This window comes from Rhinichthys klamathensis, unplaced genomic scaffold (assembly GCF_029890125.1).
Source record: "Rhinichthys klamathensis goyatoka isolate OS25496 unplaced genomic scaffold, OSU_Roscu_1.1 h1tg000485l_1, whole genome shotgun sequence".
NCBI lineage: Eukaryota > Metazoa > Chordata > Actinopteri > Cypriniformes > Leuciscidae > Rhinichthys > Rhinichthys klamathensis.
The window spans coordinates 173440-190546 of record NW_026606972.1 but is presented as its reverse complement, the minus strand read 5'-3'; the positions used below and the strand labels follow the sequence as shown (position 1 = coordinate 190546).

The 17107-nt window shown below is 39.2% G+C and overlaps 1 protein-coding gene across 2 annotated transcripts in view; it reads left to right on the top strand.

Moving 5' to 3' along the window:
- The window catches only part of LOC130072264 (mucin-2), a 53602-nt gene that overhangs the window by 32088 nt on the left and 4407 nt on the right, over positions 1-17107 (top strand). For both annotated transcript variants that reach the window (XM_056237286.1, XM_056237285.1), the window contains exons 11-14: positions 3546-3779; positions 14920-14990; positions 15103-15213; positions 15857-15954. In XM_056237286.1, the coding sequence (XP_056093261.1) occupies positions 3546-3779; positions 14920-14990; positions 15103-15213; positions 15857-15954 (514 nt within the window). The remainder of the gene's footprint in view (positions 1-3545; positions 3780-14919; positions 14991-15102; positions 15214-15856; positions 15955-17107) is intronic.

Sequence of the window (17107 nt, the reverse complement as noted above, 5' to 3'; positions counted from 1 at the left end):
GGCGAAAAGATTAAGGGCGTGAATGAAAGAGATGGGGAAGGAGAGATTAGCCGTGTTCGGAGCAGGATCGTTTCACCCTAAAACAGGACCACACACTGACACAGTCACTTTGCCACCATTGTCTCTCTCTCACTGTCACCGAGGGCTCGGAAGCCATTGTTTGCCAAATCCTCAATCGTTTGGACAGCGCTGAGACCCGGATACCGACTCTTTGATTGGCACTTGTCAGCGCTGCTGGAATGGAATGACGTGTTGGGAAACTGAAGATCCAGAAAGGACAATCAGTACCATGAATAATAATCAAGGAGGGATTTTCCCTTTTTCCTCCACCCCTCCCTTTATTCTGCCAAAAGATGGAGGCGAATGGCTTTGGGTGGCACTGCTGAAAGCCTCTTGCCGTCCGATTGTGTTGTTGACGCTCATCCCTTTCTCAAACACACAAAGAAAGAGATACACGGTCGACCTTCTTGCTTCTTTCTGGTGCGCTGGATGCTCGGATTTCCACATGGGAGGGTGGGCAGGGTGTGTGTTAACCAAGGCGGACCAGGGGAGGTTTGTGTTTTGTCTTCTATGGCCTTGTGAGCACCAGGGGAGGGCCAGATGTAGGATTTGACTCTGCCACTCTCAGCCAAATCCAGCTATCTGTCTCTTTCAGGCCGGCCAGTTGGTATGGTAACCTGGCGTGTGTGGGTTTAAGATGGTTTCTAAGCAGGTCAGTGCCTTGTTTCCAGCTTTGACCGTTAAGTAATCACTGTTCTGCATTGGAGGATTAGGCAGTGTAAGAAAAGGAGGTTTTACAGGGAGAGATAGGCCGCACTGAATGGAATTAGTTGAGTTTCGGAAATTACCCTGTGAAACTTGATTTCACACAACGGTCAGGGTCTGGAGATGTTTAATCCACACACACACAAAAAAATACACGAAAAAAACTGTTTTTTTTTTGAAAACATTGAAAAAAACAATGTTTTTAGAAACATACAGTGCTCATTCTGAATCGTATGTTGACTCAAAATGTATTGATTTAGTAGTTCATTCCATGCAGTCTTTTTTAATCAAAGTATAAAGTATTTAAATCTGTGTAAAATTAGACAGAAAGGTCTCTAATAGAATTAATTAACAATTCAAATGTGGTTTCACTATGTTATTTTAGAGCAAAAATCAATAAATGTGCTTTCCCATGGGAAGTAGAACCTGACATTCTCTGATCTCACGTGTAAAGACTTGCAAGCATTTTTTTTATCTTCTTCTTCTTTTTCTTTTCTTTTTTTTTTTTTTTTAAGAAAAACAACAAATGTCTTCCATGATTGGCTGATTTTAAAATTTGCATGAACAGAAAACTTTCCAACATCAGGTTTGGGCTGCAGCAGTCTGCTTGCTTAGATTACAAGGACCAACAGTCTGTGGATCATAAACTATGAATCATAAACTATGTAAACCCGTTTGCCCTTGCAGGATTTATGCAAAGGTGCCTTGTTGTCAGTATTCTCACGTTGCACAGAGCTGATCACAGATCCATTACGGCCCATTTTTAGAGCTGAGCAAGTGCTTAACTGTCCATTTTCACGTCTCATTTGCTCGTTTTGCGAAATGTTTTCACACCATTAAAGGCTGAGCGTGATGTATTGGCATCTGTCAAGGTGATAAATCCAAAGCAGTATTAGCCTATATGATCAGAAATGAAATAAAAGCAGAGACACCTGCTCTTATCAACAATACCCGAACTGTGTTTAATCCTGATTAATAATCAGTTTATAAAAAAATAAAAAAATAAAAAGTTTATTCGGTATATAAAGTAAACAAAAAATTCCCTTAAAATCTATTATGCAATTGATTTAAAAAAAACTGGAATATTACACATATTATTTTAGAATAGTTTTCAGTATTGTCGTTATTAATATATTATTGTAATTTAATAGTGTAATATTTTTTATAGAATTATTTTTTAATAAAAATATTAATCAATAATTAATCACTGTAAAAAGAGATCAGTTGACTTAAGTTAAAAAAGAGAGGAAACCGGTTGCCTTAAAATGATTAAGTAAATTAAGGTAAAAAAAAAAGTTATGTGGAATTGTCAAGTTCACATAACTTATTTTTTTCAATTACGCATGAAGTCTGTTTACTTAATCATTTTTAGGGCAACGGGTTTCCTCACGTTTTTTGAAGTTATGTCAACTGATCACTTTTTAAAATACATTTTAGATGACACAAACCACATATTTGCGGCAAATGAGCTAACTTGGCACAACTATGATTAGTTGCATTTTATTAATTGCATTTAGCATTGTTTTACCTTGCTGTCTATAACACTGAACAGACTGGCAGCCCATTTCTGGATCTCAACCAACCAGTTGAGAACCACTCTCTCAAAGACATTTACTATTGTACATTTACTAGCCCATTCTGTAATCGCAAATGTAGAAACATGAGGTTGAATAATTAACAAACTGACCCCTGGAATTCATGTGCAGTTGTGTTAATGAGAACGAGAGCTGATTTTCCTGTTCTCCTCTCTCTCACACTGTTGCACAAAGCCACATCACAGTCCAGTGTTTTAGATTGAAATGCTGAAGAACACACAATCCAGAAACCCCCACAGGTTCAGTGCTAATCGATCTCACTCTTTGTGTCTCTAAACGCAGGAAGTGCTTTGTGAGGACTTCTCAATGAGTTCTAATGGAAGCTGCTAATTTGGGACCGCTGGTAAATTAACAGACCTCCAGGTCTCTCAAGAGAGCATTTTGCTTTTAAATGGTGTCTTTGAGGAAGGACAGAAAATGTGATTATGAAGTGTAAAGGAGGAAGGAAACAGAATAAGTACATTTTGAATGGAAGAGTTAAGGGGAACATTTGAGAATTCTGCCACAGAAGACCCATTGGTATCCGATTCACAGAAAAATCCAAGTAAAGGTACAAAAAAAGAAAGAAAGCATTGTTTGTGGTCTCACACATTGATAAATTAAACAAATACATCTAATTCTATCACTGTTGTATGTTTCAAAATGCACAAAATTAATTGTAGATTAGAAGAAGCATTTAGAAGAAAACAGAATATTAAAGGTCAGCGCAGCAGAACATTTTTATGGGTGGTCTCCATCTTTCCAGGGCCATAAAGCAGGGGTTTGGGGTCTGGGACCCCCAGGTGGTGGCAAGACAGTGCTTTTGGGATCTGTAAATAATTATAAAGAAATCTAAAAGAAATTTGAAAGAAATCGAAAATTTGATGAATTTTCCATTATTACTATTGCATTCTGCTTTCTAAAGATTGGCAGGAAATCAGGATTATTATTTTCACTTTGCAGCCATACAAACAATTCTTCATATATTTTTGTTTAATTTTTTTTAAAATGCAATATATTATATGATTATATAATTCAATTATATTATAAGAAATAAAAAATGCATTTTGTGAACAATTTATATTTATTTTTCAATTGATTTAAATTTTATTATTAATTTATATTAAGCCACTAATCACAAGTCAGCTGTGCATTATTAAATAATCTAATATGCATGTTATATGCTTGATGTCTGCTAAATTAAAGAAAGCCCAGCAAACGAGGGGACCATTCTGGTCCTGCAGTGCCCAGAGAGGAGTGACCATGCTGAAAAGCACAGGAACAGGTCCGACAAACTCCGAGAGAAGAGGAAGAGGAAGAAGGAGACCAAGAAGACAGAGGCGAGGAAGAATAAAGCCCTGGAGATTTACTCCAAACTGCAGGATGGAAAAGACCTGACAGAGCCCACTCATCAAAGCCCTTGCGCTAAGTTTGAGGACTGTAAGTACAAATCCATATGAAAACCACTCTGAATTCGTTGAATGTATTATGACATCATTTCCAAGTCGCTTTTTACCAATCTGCCATTGTTAACTGGCAATTTAAACAGTTGATTGATAAGGTCCTTTCAGTAGGCCACCATTTTCATTTTAAGGACAACAAAAACGCTCACACCATTCAAACAGAGAACCCCACCGCTGTAATTTGACACTGTGTACACACTCGTCGTCCCACCATCTCTTGTTTAGTTTTGAGCTCGGAGCTTTGCACTTGATTTTTTAATTAGCTGTGCTTTCGAGTGCCGTTCTGCCGATCTACGCCAATGGTCCCAATTTGCTGGCCATTTTCATGATTGGATATGCGGTTTGGAGTGCTGAGGAGAGGGAGGGTGTGTACTGAAGGTCAAGGTGAAGGGGCGGAGCCCCAGCTGGGTCACGGGAGGTCACGGGGCTTGTGTGAATGCAGGGGTATTGTGTGAATAGGCCTGATTGGACAGGTCCCTTCAGCTCCTAATCAAGCACAAGAGGAGGAAGCATGCAGCTGTCGCTCACATCAGAGATGAGTGTTGCTCTTTGTGTGTATGTGGATGAAAGTGAGAGGAGTTTGAAAGGGAGAAAGTAAAGAGAAATGTGCTGAAAATGTTAATGTTTCAGAATGACTTAAATTTGTCCCTGTTTTAAGTTCCCTTGTTCTCCTGTACCAATTATTCCTATAGGATTCCCTCAGAACGAGACGGCATTCACCATAAATTGTGTGTATGAATATGTGTGAGGCCTCTCAGACACGTGTGAGTGTGGCTCCTCATTAGGGGCTCAAAAGCCCTAATTGGACATGATTCGTACCCACTCTCTCCATACTGACCAGAAAATCAATGCACAAATGGCAAGTGTCCCAAAATAGGTCTGGCCTTCCCTGTTCTTTCAGTTTTTCCCTTCTTTCCTCTCTGTTTTTGTGGTTTCCCTTTCTATGGCCCCTACCTGCAGCAGGTATTCAGTGTTTGGCTGTATGTTTTTTTTTTTTGAGTGTCCATGGCTGCATTCAGAATAGAATACTAGCATACTACTGGACAGTACAGTACTGTATATATTGCTTACTATACACAGGTCCTTCTCAAAAAATTAGCATATTGTGATAAAGTTCATTATTTTCCATAATGTAATGATAAAAATTAAACTTTCATGTATTTTAGATTCATTGCACACCAACTGAAATATTTCAGGTCTTTTATTGTTTTAATACTGATGATTTTGGCATACAGCTCATGAAAACCCAAAATTCCTGTCTCAAAAAATTAGCATATCATAAAAAGGGTCTCTAAACGAGCTATTAACCTAATCATCTGAATCAACTAATTAACTCTAAACACCTGCAAAAGATTCCTGAGGCTTTTAAAAACTCCCAGCCTGTTTCATTACTCAAAACCGCAATCATGGGTAAGACTGCCGACCTGACTGCTGTCCAGAAGGCCATCATTGACACCCTCAAGCAAGAGGCTAAGACAGAAAGAAATTTCTGAACAAATAGCCTGTTCCCAGAGTGCTGTATCAAGGCACCTCAGTGGGAAGTCTGTGGGAAGGAAAAAGTGTGGCAAAAAATGCTGCACAACGAGAAGAGGTGACCGGACCCTGAGGAAGATTGTGGAGAAGGACCGATTCCAGACCTTGGGGGACCTGCGGAAGCAGTGGACTGAGTCTGGAGTAGAAACACACAGGCGTGTGCAGGAAATGGGCTACAGGTGCCGCATTCCCCAGGTCAAGCCACTTTTGAACCAGAAACAGCGGCAGAAGCGCCTGACCTGGGTACAGAGAAGCAGCACTGGACTGTTGCTCAGTTTTGCATGTCATTCGGAAATCAAGGTGCCAGAGTCTGGAGGAAGACTGGGGAGAAGGAAATGCCAAAATGCCTGAAGTCCAGTGTCAAGTACCCACAGTCAGTGCTGGTCTGGGGTGCCATGTCAGCTGCTGGTGTTGGTGCACTGTGTTTTATCAAGGGCAGGGTCAATGCAGCTAGCTATCAGGAGATGTTGGAGCACTTCATGCTTCCATCTGCTGAAAAGCTTTATGGAGATGAAGATTTCATTTTTCAGCACGACCTGGCACCTGCTCACAGTGCCAAAACCACTGGTAAATGGTTTACTGACCATGGTATTACTGTGCTCAATTGGCCTGCCAACTCTCCTGACCTGAACCCCATAGAGAATATGTGGGATATTGTGAAGAGAAAGTTGAGAGACGCAAGACCCAACACTCTGGATAAGCTTAAGGCCGCTATCGAAGCATCCTGGGCCTCCATAACACCTCAGCAGTGCCACAGGCTGATTGCCTCCATGCCACGCCGCATTGAAGCAGTCATTTCTGCAAAAGGATTCCCGACCATGTATTGACTATTGAGTGCATAACTGAACATAATTATTTGAAGGTTGACTCTTTTTTTTTGTATTAAAAACACTTCTTTTATTGGTCGGATGAAATATGCTAATTTTTTGAGACAGGAATTTTGGGTTTTCATGAGCTGTATGCCAAAATCATCAGTATTAAAACAATAAAAGACCTGAAATATTTCAGTTGGTGTGCAATGAATCTAAAATATATGAAAGTTTAATTTTTATCATTACATTATGGAAAATAATGAACTTTATCACAATATGCTAATTTTTTTAGAAGGACCTGTATATATTTTTTAAGTATGTGAAATTCAAATAGTGTGCTACATTATTTTCATCTGACCTCACGTTTAAATCAGTGCGTTGCTTCTAGTGTAATAAAAAAGATGAATTAGTATATTTAACCTGATGTGATGAAGAAAAAACAATAGATATGAATTAAGAATTAGATTCCTCAACATATTAATTTGTGGCTATGTTTTATTAATTTGTTCCCTCATTTTAGTAAAATTGTGGCCACGTTGTACCAATTGCATTCTCTTGTTAAATTGTGGTCATGATGTATTCATTTGTTCACTTATTTTACCATTTAAAAATATGCTGAAATACAGTCATTATGGGAATCCGCACAATTGGGAGTTTCATGAGAAGGCGGTAAAGTTCCCATCCAGATTTAACTCGTTTTCATGTGAATTCTCTGCAATGACCAACAAAAAGGTGCTGGGAATTGACAATTTGCTATGCTATTGACAATCGACAATGGACCTTTTTTGCCCACGAAATTTTGCTGATGTGTCTGCACCATTAATCTTTCAAAAATAATGTGTCAAGAATGAGATATTTGTGTATTACATAATACATGTATTCCTTTCATCACACTGGCAATAGAGGGTAACTTCGAGTGCATTGCAGTAAGACAGTATTCCATGCAGTGTGCACTTCTGTGTGCTAGACTCATGGCCAAGTGTAGTAGGATTCCAGGTATTTCATGCATACAGAAAATGTGTTTACTACACTATACTCTATATCACACTATATATATATATACTGCAGAAATAATATGAGTATAAGATATTATTTATAAATCCAAATATATGCATACTTCCATACTATAGTATACCAAAAGCAAATGAGTTGTGTCTGAATGTGCAGTATTCATTAACTGTGCAAAAGATACCTGGATGACCTACGCTGAGTTTCTGAAAGGCACATCCAATGGGATGTCCCATGAGGTTACTGCACATAACATGTGTAAATATTAGAGAAGAGTGGAATAGCTGTTTTCGGTAACAGGACAATGCCAGCATTGCAGATGTAGTATGTGTGAACTGTATTCATACTACATGTATAGAACATACAATATCCAGTACTCTGACAGTATGCGATTCTGGATGCAGAAAGTTTGCATACTTCACACAATAGTATACACCGCATTCTGTACAAATAGTATGAGTAGAATGCTATTCCAAGCATAGCCCTTATCTATGTTTCTTCTGGTCACTTGGAGAAAGTAGAGATCTCTGATAAATGTTAGCATTGAAGGGGAACACCTGGTAGACCTGAAACTGCCCCACCCTGCTTGTTTGCAAGTCTGCCAGTGGTTAGTGTTCAGACCATGTAGGAGGCTGACTATGTGGCTCATTTGTTGTTTTCTCACTGATGAATGGCTACTTCAAAAGCTCAGCATCCTGAAAGGCCAGAAAGTGCGTGTATATATGTGTGTGTTAGTGGTACAGTGGCTTTATGTAAGTGCTGTTTGCACAGTGCTAAAGGATGGAGTAGCTGTGTGTGTTTACTATTAGCTCAGAGTGACTAGGCAAACAAACAGTCCCGCTATTGACAAGCACGAAGCATGGAATATGCTCGCTGTTTTCAAAGCTCACAGCGAGAGGGAGAGAAGTGAATCTGTCAAAGACTCTATTATGCGGCATCCAAACAGAGTGGGCTTTTCCACAATGCCCTTAATAAAGGGACAATGTCAAGGAGAGCGGTGGCAATAATAGCAGATGATTTGGCCATTGTGGGGTTATCGCTGTAGATAAGTTATAACAGATGATTTGCCCTTTGTGAAGTTATCAGTGGAGATCAGGGTGTAGTGGTTTGTGAGGGATTGTGATCTGTGTGTATGTGTGTTGAGAGTGCATGGCATGCCGCCAGCAGGAGGAGTGTGTTGCCTGTGTGTGTCTTTGTTTGTTTTTCACCCCTCCTTTTAATGGGCAGTAAAGGGGCGGAGCCACGTGTCCGGCGGCCAACAACAAAGCTTGCTTCGAGAGGTCTGCCAAAATTTCCCCCCTGCACTTGTTCAAAGGGACTAAAGTACAGTGCCAAATTTTTTAAAATCAAGAAGCACAGCAGAGTCGGATACCCCGTGTAAGTTGTTTGTCAGTTGGGTCAGCACCACAGTGGCCCGCACGTGGCATACAGAGTGCATACAATGTGTGTGTGGTGTAGGATGTGGTATAGGCTAACAAAAAGTAGTTTTTACACTTAAGCTACTATAAAAAACATTTACTTTTGTTCAACTTGGGTCAAGGATTTTTGTGGATGTGTGATGTCAGCTGCCCTCAAGTTTACAGAGGTATTAGGTAATACACACACACACACATACACACTCTTTTCTTGTTTGAAAGATTGGTTTGTGGTATATTTCTTTTAAATACTGTGAATGCCATTTTATTTTAATCATTTTAATCAATGCAATCAAATTAATACTTTTTGAAGTGAGTCTCAGGTGACCAAATAGTTTTAGGACCTCATATCTCTTTAAGATCAGATACAAAAGTTGAAAATGGAAATTATATATTGAATTTTTGTTTGGAAACCATTAAGTGTCAAAGATAGCAACTACAGGCACTTTTTATGTTTCAGAGATAGTAATAGAATCTTTTTTCCTTTTTTTTTTTTTTTTGCTATATGAAAAAATTATAGACTTTGTTGTATCCTTGTTCCAGACCTAGACATTAGATTATGAAGGTCCATCATAAAAAAATAATTACTTTATTTAAAGTTATAAACCCTTTGAGTATGTATTAAAATAAATATAAAATGATTTACCAATTTTTACACACACACACACACACACACACACACACACACACACACACACACACACACACACACACACACACACACACACACACACACACACACACACACACACACACACACACACACACACACAAAACGACTGTCTGTCATTTTTGGCATCATTTCCATCATGTACAAAAATGATGGCCCTATTAAAGTTTTATCAAAAGTAAACAGTGACAGCAGAGACCTTGAGACGAAAAACAAAATCGGGGAAATATCACTTGCGAACAGAATGTTCATGTTTCAATGACACTTTAAATATGTAAATTTAGGTGTGAAAATATAATTTAATTGTATTAATTTAAGATGCAGAAAGCGTTATGAAATTAGCCTTAGCAAGGCAAAAGAGCCTTCCATTTTTTCCAAAATTATTTATTTCCACCAGAATTAAACACAATATATACGTACACAATATATGGTGGAAATGACACTGTGGTGGAAATGTGCATGAAATAAAATGTCAAATTCTGCATGTATGTCCACTGTTGGACATTGTTAGTAGACAAATAAAATAGTGAGTATGAAATGTGCTTTAAGAAAGTTTATTTTGAAAAATCCAAAAGGCTGAAAGTGCTTAGTTGAAACAGTTGAAGGTTTTCTTGGTTTAACCGTTATTGCACTCAGCACATACGTTTTTGATAGCTAGTGTCATTATTTGACATTTACTGTATGTAGAGCAACCCCAATCTGAGAAAAGAGGTCATAGTCTGCAGATTCAGTTTGACCTTATTAGTAAACTATGTAAGGGAGTCTTTCTGAATGATGATGAACATAAACAATTAAGCTACAGGATTAAATATAGAACACAAACAAACACGGGTACAAAACGGCCCCCATAAAGCACAATGAGTCTCTGTGTATGGATGATAGAGGTATTTTTGAGCGGGAGTGCGTGTTTGTATGTGTGTCAAAATGTAGCATCATTGGCCTTCATGACAAACTTATTTTAAGGCAAAAGAAAGAAAAGTTAAAACGTTGAGCCTATATGTTCTAAGACAGTAAGAAATAACTGTACACTGAATAGCAAAAATGAACATCCATTATTCATTGGCTATAGACGTGAAAGGACGCGCAATCAGTGCATTGCAGTGAAACAGCTGTGAAGTTCTGTCCTGAAGAGTGAGTGTTAAATGGGATGTGACTGCAGTTTTCTATGGCGTCTTCAGCCTTTTGCATAGAATGATTCCGGCTTGAGGCCGTCAGCCCTCGTAGAGGAGTGACTCTGTCAAAAAAAAAGAGAGCAACAAAGCACAAACGTGCAAATGTGGTTGACGGGGTGCACGTCGCCCGGCTCTCGTCACCCCTGTCACACTTCCCTTATTCCCTGGCTTCCATTTGCTACTGAATTGCCGTCACTCCCATTACAGATTATGAGAGAAGTTCTGTTCTTGCAATCACACTTTCTGTCTCTCTCTCTCTCCACCTCTTTTTTTTAAGACTTCTTCTCTTGATTAACATTTTCTGCTAGGCTTCACACCAAAGGGCACCAACCTGTGTGCAGCAAAGCCCATGGTGGAAAAAAGCCATCAGCCGCTGAAGCAGAATCAGATAAGGCTATCAGGCGGGAGGCGTTAGCCCAGGAGCTTTGTGCCCCCTCCATCCCCCTTCCCGCACGTTTGCCTGTGCTTCCTCCCTCAATCTCTCACTCCACTGCACCTTTTGTTCCCTTGATTCCATGGCATAGAGCCCCCCCAAAACACACACACACACACACACACACACCATGAGCCACAAATCCCTGAGTGGACCGGTGGCCTGAGCTGGGATGCAGCACTCTGGTGGGGTCTAAAAGACATCTATAGTGGAGTTTAACAGAGGACTATAGTGAAGTTCAAAGGCCTCGGGAGGAGGTAAAATAAGGAATTTGGTGGAGCTACAGACAGTTAGAAAGTGGTGCAGGCGCAAATAGATATGTATACATGCTTAATATTTTACTAAGTGAGAAAAATGATAACTGATATGCCTACAAAAATACCACAAAGTGGTAGAGACTGTAGGTGACTTACAAAAATAAAGTTGACTTTTTAACAACAAACAAAAAAACTGCAAAAATTATTTTCTTAATCTGTGTTTTTCAATAGCAGTGATCTACGATCCTTAGGTCATATTTTAGATAACCCACTAGATTGCATAATTTCAGACTTTAAAATAAAACTTTTAGACTATATTAAGATTTATTTATAAAGAATATCTAAGTTTATTTTCCTTGCCTAAATTGGACAATTATTTTTCTTGTTTTAAGCATAAATCTATATTTATAATTAAAAAGAAAAATGCCAAGAGCATAGATAGATAGATGGATGGATGGAAAAATTAAAGATAGACAGACAAAAACAATTTAAATGAGCAAAAATAAATAAATAAATTAAGTTTAAGCTTAAAAAATGTGCACTGGTAAATAAATAAATAAATAAGCTTAAAAGAAAATTGTAAAACGCAAAAATAAATAAATTAGATTTAAGCAATGTGAACTGGATAAATAAAGTATAAAGAAAATATATAAAATAAGCAAATAAATAAATAAATGAAACAAAAAATGTGAATTGGGGAAGTAAATAAATAGATAATATCTAAAAACATGTATACTTATTTTTACTGGACAACAAGACTAAAACAGTGAACAAGTCAATGGAGATAAACAGGATATCGGGGTAGATAGGGGAAACACGGTTGGGACATGCCATAACCTGCTTCTCCTAAACGGCTTGTATATGTTGTCAGCATGTGACCATGTCACAACTCTGGGTGCATCAAGCTGCATGCTTTTTCCATGGGCCAGACATATTTTACTAGACATGTAGAACACACACTTCTAAAAGTGTCCTAGCTGCATGTCTCATATAGGGAAAATCCAGACCAAAACACATGTGCGACAAGACCAGTGGCAGCAGGACCAGGCCAGCAGATTCAGCGTCTTGGGAGCATCTGAGACAGATGAGTGCAGATAAAGCGAGAGTCAGTGAATACAGATCAGTTCAATGATCCGAACAGATCACTGTTTCAGATTTGAAGCTAAATCCAAGCGCTGCCGAGGGACCGGGGTGACACCAGAGCGCTCGCTAGCCGCAGTTATTTGCAAACAGATGTGCGTCCCTGGACCGAGAGGTTTTGATCAATCAGGCCTTAACAAGTCAAGTTGACTACATGCGAATGTAACACTTTGCATGAGAATGGAAGAGGCCATGCAAGGCCCGGGTTTGATTAGGGGTAAGCTGATAAATGGCAGATTGAATCGGACCCCTGTGAGCAGGCCGCAGCTCATTGGGCCCAGTGCTTTAAATCCACACTGATATCAACTCTTTCTTCCCTATTCTTCTGCCTTGCTGATGAATAGATCCATTATTCAGTGGATTCTGTCTATCATTCTCGTTTGTTTCATGTATTGGAGTGGCAGCAGCTTAAATGAGCTCTCCACAGATTTATTTCCTCCCTATTCCTTCTTTTTCTTTTTAACTTTTCTGTTCTGATCCTCTTTTCCTAACTCATCTTAGTCATTCCCATCTGTCTGTCTGGCCAAATGGTTGAGTTTCTGCCTTAATGCTTCATTATGTGGTTGGACTCAATTGATGGTAAATAGTAAAATACATGGCTTTAGCTTTTCTATGGTGTTGTTCTTCAGGCTACATAGATGTTTTTTTAATTAATACTTTTATTCAGCAAGGCAGCATTAAATTGATCAAAAGTGACAGTAAAGACATTTCCAGTGTTACAAAAGATTTCTATTTCAAATAAATGCTGTTCTGAACTTTTTATTAATCAAGCAGACCAACTGTTTTCAACAATCATGGAACAAGTTTCTTGAGCATCTAATCATCATATTTGAGTGATTTCTAAAGGATCATGTGACACTAAAGTCTGGAGTAATGATCCAGAATGAAATTCAGCTTTGCAGTCACAGGAATAAATTACATTTGAAAATATATTCAAAGAAAACAGTTATTTTAAATTGCAAAAATATTTCACAATATTACTGTTTTACTGTGTTTTTGGTTACAAATGCAGCTTTGGTGAGCATAAGAGACTTCTTCTTCTAAAAAAACCCCAAACTAGTGTATCTATAGTAGATACAATAATAGAGTTTCTGATAGAATAGAAAATCTAATATATTTCTTTATAATAGAGTTTCTGACTCACATATTTAAATCATAATCACACACACTTTTTCCTTTCACTCTATAGACTAAACTTAAACTTTCTAGAAAACAAAAATTCATACCATGGTAAATCAACAATTAGCAATAAATGTAACTTTTGTATGCACGTTTTTCACAACACTTTAAAATAAGGTTGTATTTGTTCGTTTATTAGTGTATTTAATTAAACAATATATATATATATATATATACTCACCGGCCACTTTATTAGGTACCCCATGCTAGTAACGGGTTGGACCCCCTTTTGCCTTCAGAACTGCCTCAATTCTTCGTGGCATAGATTCAACAAGGTGCTGGAAGCATTCCTCAGGGAGTTTGGTCCATATTGACATGATGGCATCACACAGTTGCCGCAGATTTGTCGGCTGCACATCCATGATGCGAATCTCCCGTTCCACCACATCCCAAAGATGCTCTATTGGGTTGAGATCTGGTGACTGTGGAGGCCATTTTAGTACAGTGAACTCATTGTCATGTTCAAGAAACCAATTTGAAATGATTAGAGCTTTGTGACATGGTGGAAGTAGCCATCAGAGGATGGGTACATGGTGGCCATAAAGGGATGGACATGGTCAGAAACAATGCTCAGGTAGGCCGTGGCATTTAAACGATGCCCAATTGGCAATAAGGGGCCTAAAGTGTGCCAGGAAAACATCCCCCACACCATTACACCACCACCACCAGCCTGCACAGTGGTAACAAGGCATGATGGTTCCATGTTCTCATTCTGTTTACGCCAAATTCTGACTCTAACATCTGAATGTCTCAACAGAAATCGAGACTCATCAGACCAGGCAACATTTTTCCAGTCTTCAACTGTTCAATTTTGGTGAGCTCTTGCAAATTGTAGCCTCTTTTTCTTATTTGTAGTGGAGATGAGTGGTACCCGGTGGAGTCTTCTGCTGTTGTAGCCCATCCGCCTCAAGGTTGTGCGTGTTGTGGCTTCACAAATGCTTTGCTGCATACCTCGGTTGTAACGAGTGGTTATTTCAGTCACTGTTGCCCTTCTATCAGCTCGAACCAGTCTGGCCATTCTCCTCTGACCTCTGGCATCAACAAGGCATTTCCGCCCACAGAACTGCCGCTCACTGGATGTTTTTTCTTTTTCGGACCATTCTCTGTAAACCCTAGAGATGGTTGTGCGTGAAAATCCCAGTAGATTAGCAGTTTCTGAAATACTCAGACCAGCCCTTCTGGCACCAACAATCATGCCACGTTCAAAGTCACTCAAATCAACTTTCTTCCCCATACTGATGCTCGGTTTGAACTGCAGGAGATTGTCTTGACCATGTCTACATGCCTAAATGCACTGAGTTGCCGCCATGTGATTGGCTGCTTAGAAATTAAGTGTTAACGAGCAGTTGGACAGGTGTACCTAATAAAGTGGCCGGTGAGTGTATATATATATATATGTATGTATGTATAAATGCTGTAAATGTATCATAGTTCAAGTTAACTGTTGTGTATTGTAGGTTGTAACCCACATTAATACATTTGTGTGCTTGTTTTGCAGTCGATTTTCTGGCAAAGTACTGCATCCTCAATCAGGAGAAGCTGTCAGTGTACAAAAGGGCTTTTGAGGGCGTGAGTAAAAGAAAATCCCACAATGTTCTCATCAAAAAGAACTGTTTTGCTCATTTTCATATTGGTAATGACAGTAATCTTAACTGTCTTTTACTGTATACTCTGCCTGCAGGCTGATAGCGATGGAGATGGTTATCTGAGCTGTTTCCAAGTGCTACTTGCCCTGAAAGAGATCATTCCCCCAGAACTTCTGACTGAAGAAGAGGAAATATATGTGTACAGGGTGAACGCTGCCTTCACAGAAAAATATAATATAATTTCTTTTTTTACCTCAATGTCCGGAGGCAATTCACTAAAAATTATCTGTGACCGCTGATAGCGCAATTTATTTGCATGTACTGTCTGTGTTGTCTTAGCACCCGATTCACTAAAGGATTCATGCAAATCAAAGTAACAGCGCAAACACACCCTGAAAATCTGTGCCGAACGTAGTTTGCACAGTAAAATTTCCTCATCTTGCAGGGCCCTTATCTACACCAAACAAACTTGTCTACACCATACAACTGAATATAAGCCTGGTTGTGAGACTCTTCTGCATCATTTGATCATTTGGATTTAATCAATTACTACTGCCATGATTGCTAAACATCTCTTTTAAACAAAATTCAGTTAGTGCCAGGTTTTTTTTTTTTTTTTTTTTTATCTATTTAGGTAATGTTTCATTTATCTATAATAATTTTATCTATAAAAATAAAATAATAAAATTGTATTTATTTTGATTGTTAATACTATTATTACTATTATAATAAAATAAAAATATAATAAAAATAAAACAATTAAGATAGAAAGTTGTGTTGTGTTTGCATTGAAAAATCATATTTTACATATATACATTTACCGTAAATAAGTATTTGATCTGTTCCCAGATTCTGGAGCTGGTTGATTTCAGAGTGACAGAAGGCCTTACGGATCTGCGCCTGTTTGCTGTAGTGGCCAGTCTGGCCCAGAAAATAGCCACATTAGAGTGAGTCGACAGGCCAAGCATTCAACACACACAATAGCATTAGAAGAGGAGTCACTGACCTTCCATAAATAAGGATGGGTAGTTCATGAGTGTTTGTGTGTAGGAGCACACGGAGGACCGAAAATTGTGTTTATCCGTTTGTAGCACCTATACTATTCAATTTTACAATAATACAACACAATGTCCCTGCACACCAGCACTTGTCTTCCTGCCATGCGATTTGAGGGTGACCCATGACAGCCTGGGCGGTCGTGTGTCGTGTTGAAGTCCATTACTGTGATGAGGGTTTGGGGGCATTTGGCTGTGATGCTACACTACAGCCCATATGCCAGAGATTCCCACACACAGGCTCTTTCATTCCTGCTCACTTTTTTTAGGATCCTTAACAGCTTCCACTCAACGCAGGGGCCCATTCTGGGTTTCCTGGGTTATGTGTGCGAGGGGATTTGGGGTCACGCCTCTTCGCTGATTTACGGCATTGCTCTTTGAGCATGTGAGCGATGCCTTTCCCTATGCTAGTGGACAAATGCAACAAATGAAAAGGAACAAGGCTGTTTCTTTGGAATGGACACAATAGGGACATTTATGTGCTTTAACCTTTTCCATCAACCTCTTCTGAACCCTGATATGGATTTGACCCCATTCATTAGCTGATATACACCCATGTTCACTCATTACAGTGGTAATAACCCTCTTAGAGTGACAAAATCCAGTCCGACTGCTTGTTTTTTTGCGTGAATAACCAAAATCTCTCCTGTCACCTTTAGCTCTCGCCATCTGTCAGTGCTTTGGCACTTTCTCCTGGAGCTGCTCATGTGATTAACCACTGCATTTCCATACAGAGGCTGATATTAGCAGCAGCAATCCCTCAAAACAACGTGTTTTCATCCACCTGTGTGATTTTTGTGGGTCGGAGGGTAGAAGCGCCCTGGGTGGGCTGCGTGTGGCCTGAGTGTCCACAGGTTCAGTTCCAGTGACGAGAACAGTAAATCTATGGCTTAATTGGACTGATTCAACCCTGCGAGTCAATGCGTGACTCACTGCACCAATTCAGAATGAAAAAACGGAGGGAAACCTGAACCGACCTGCTTTAGCATCCCGCCTCTCTCTCTCTCTCTTGCACTCTCTGACCCAGTCATAAACACACTTACCG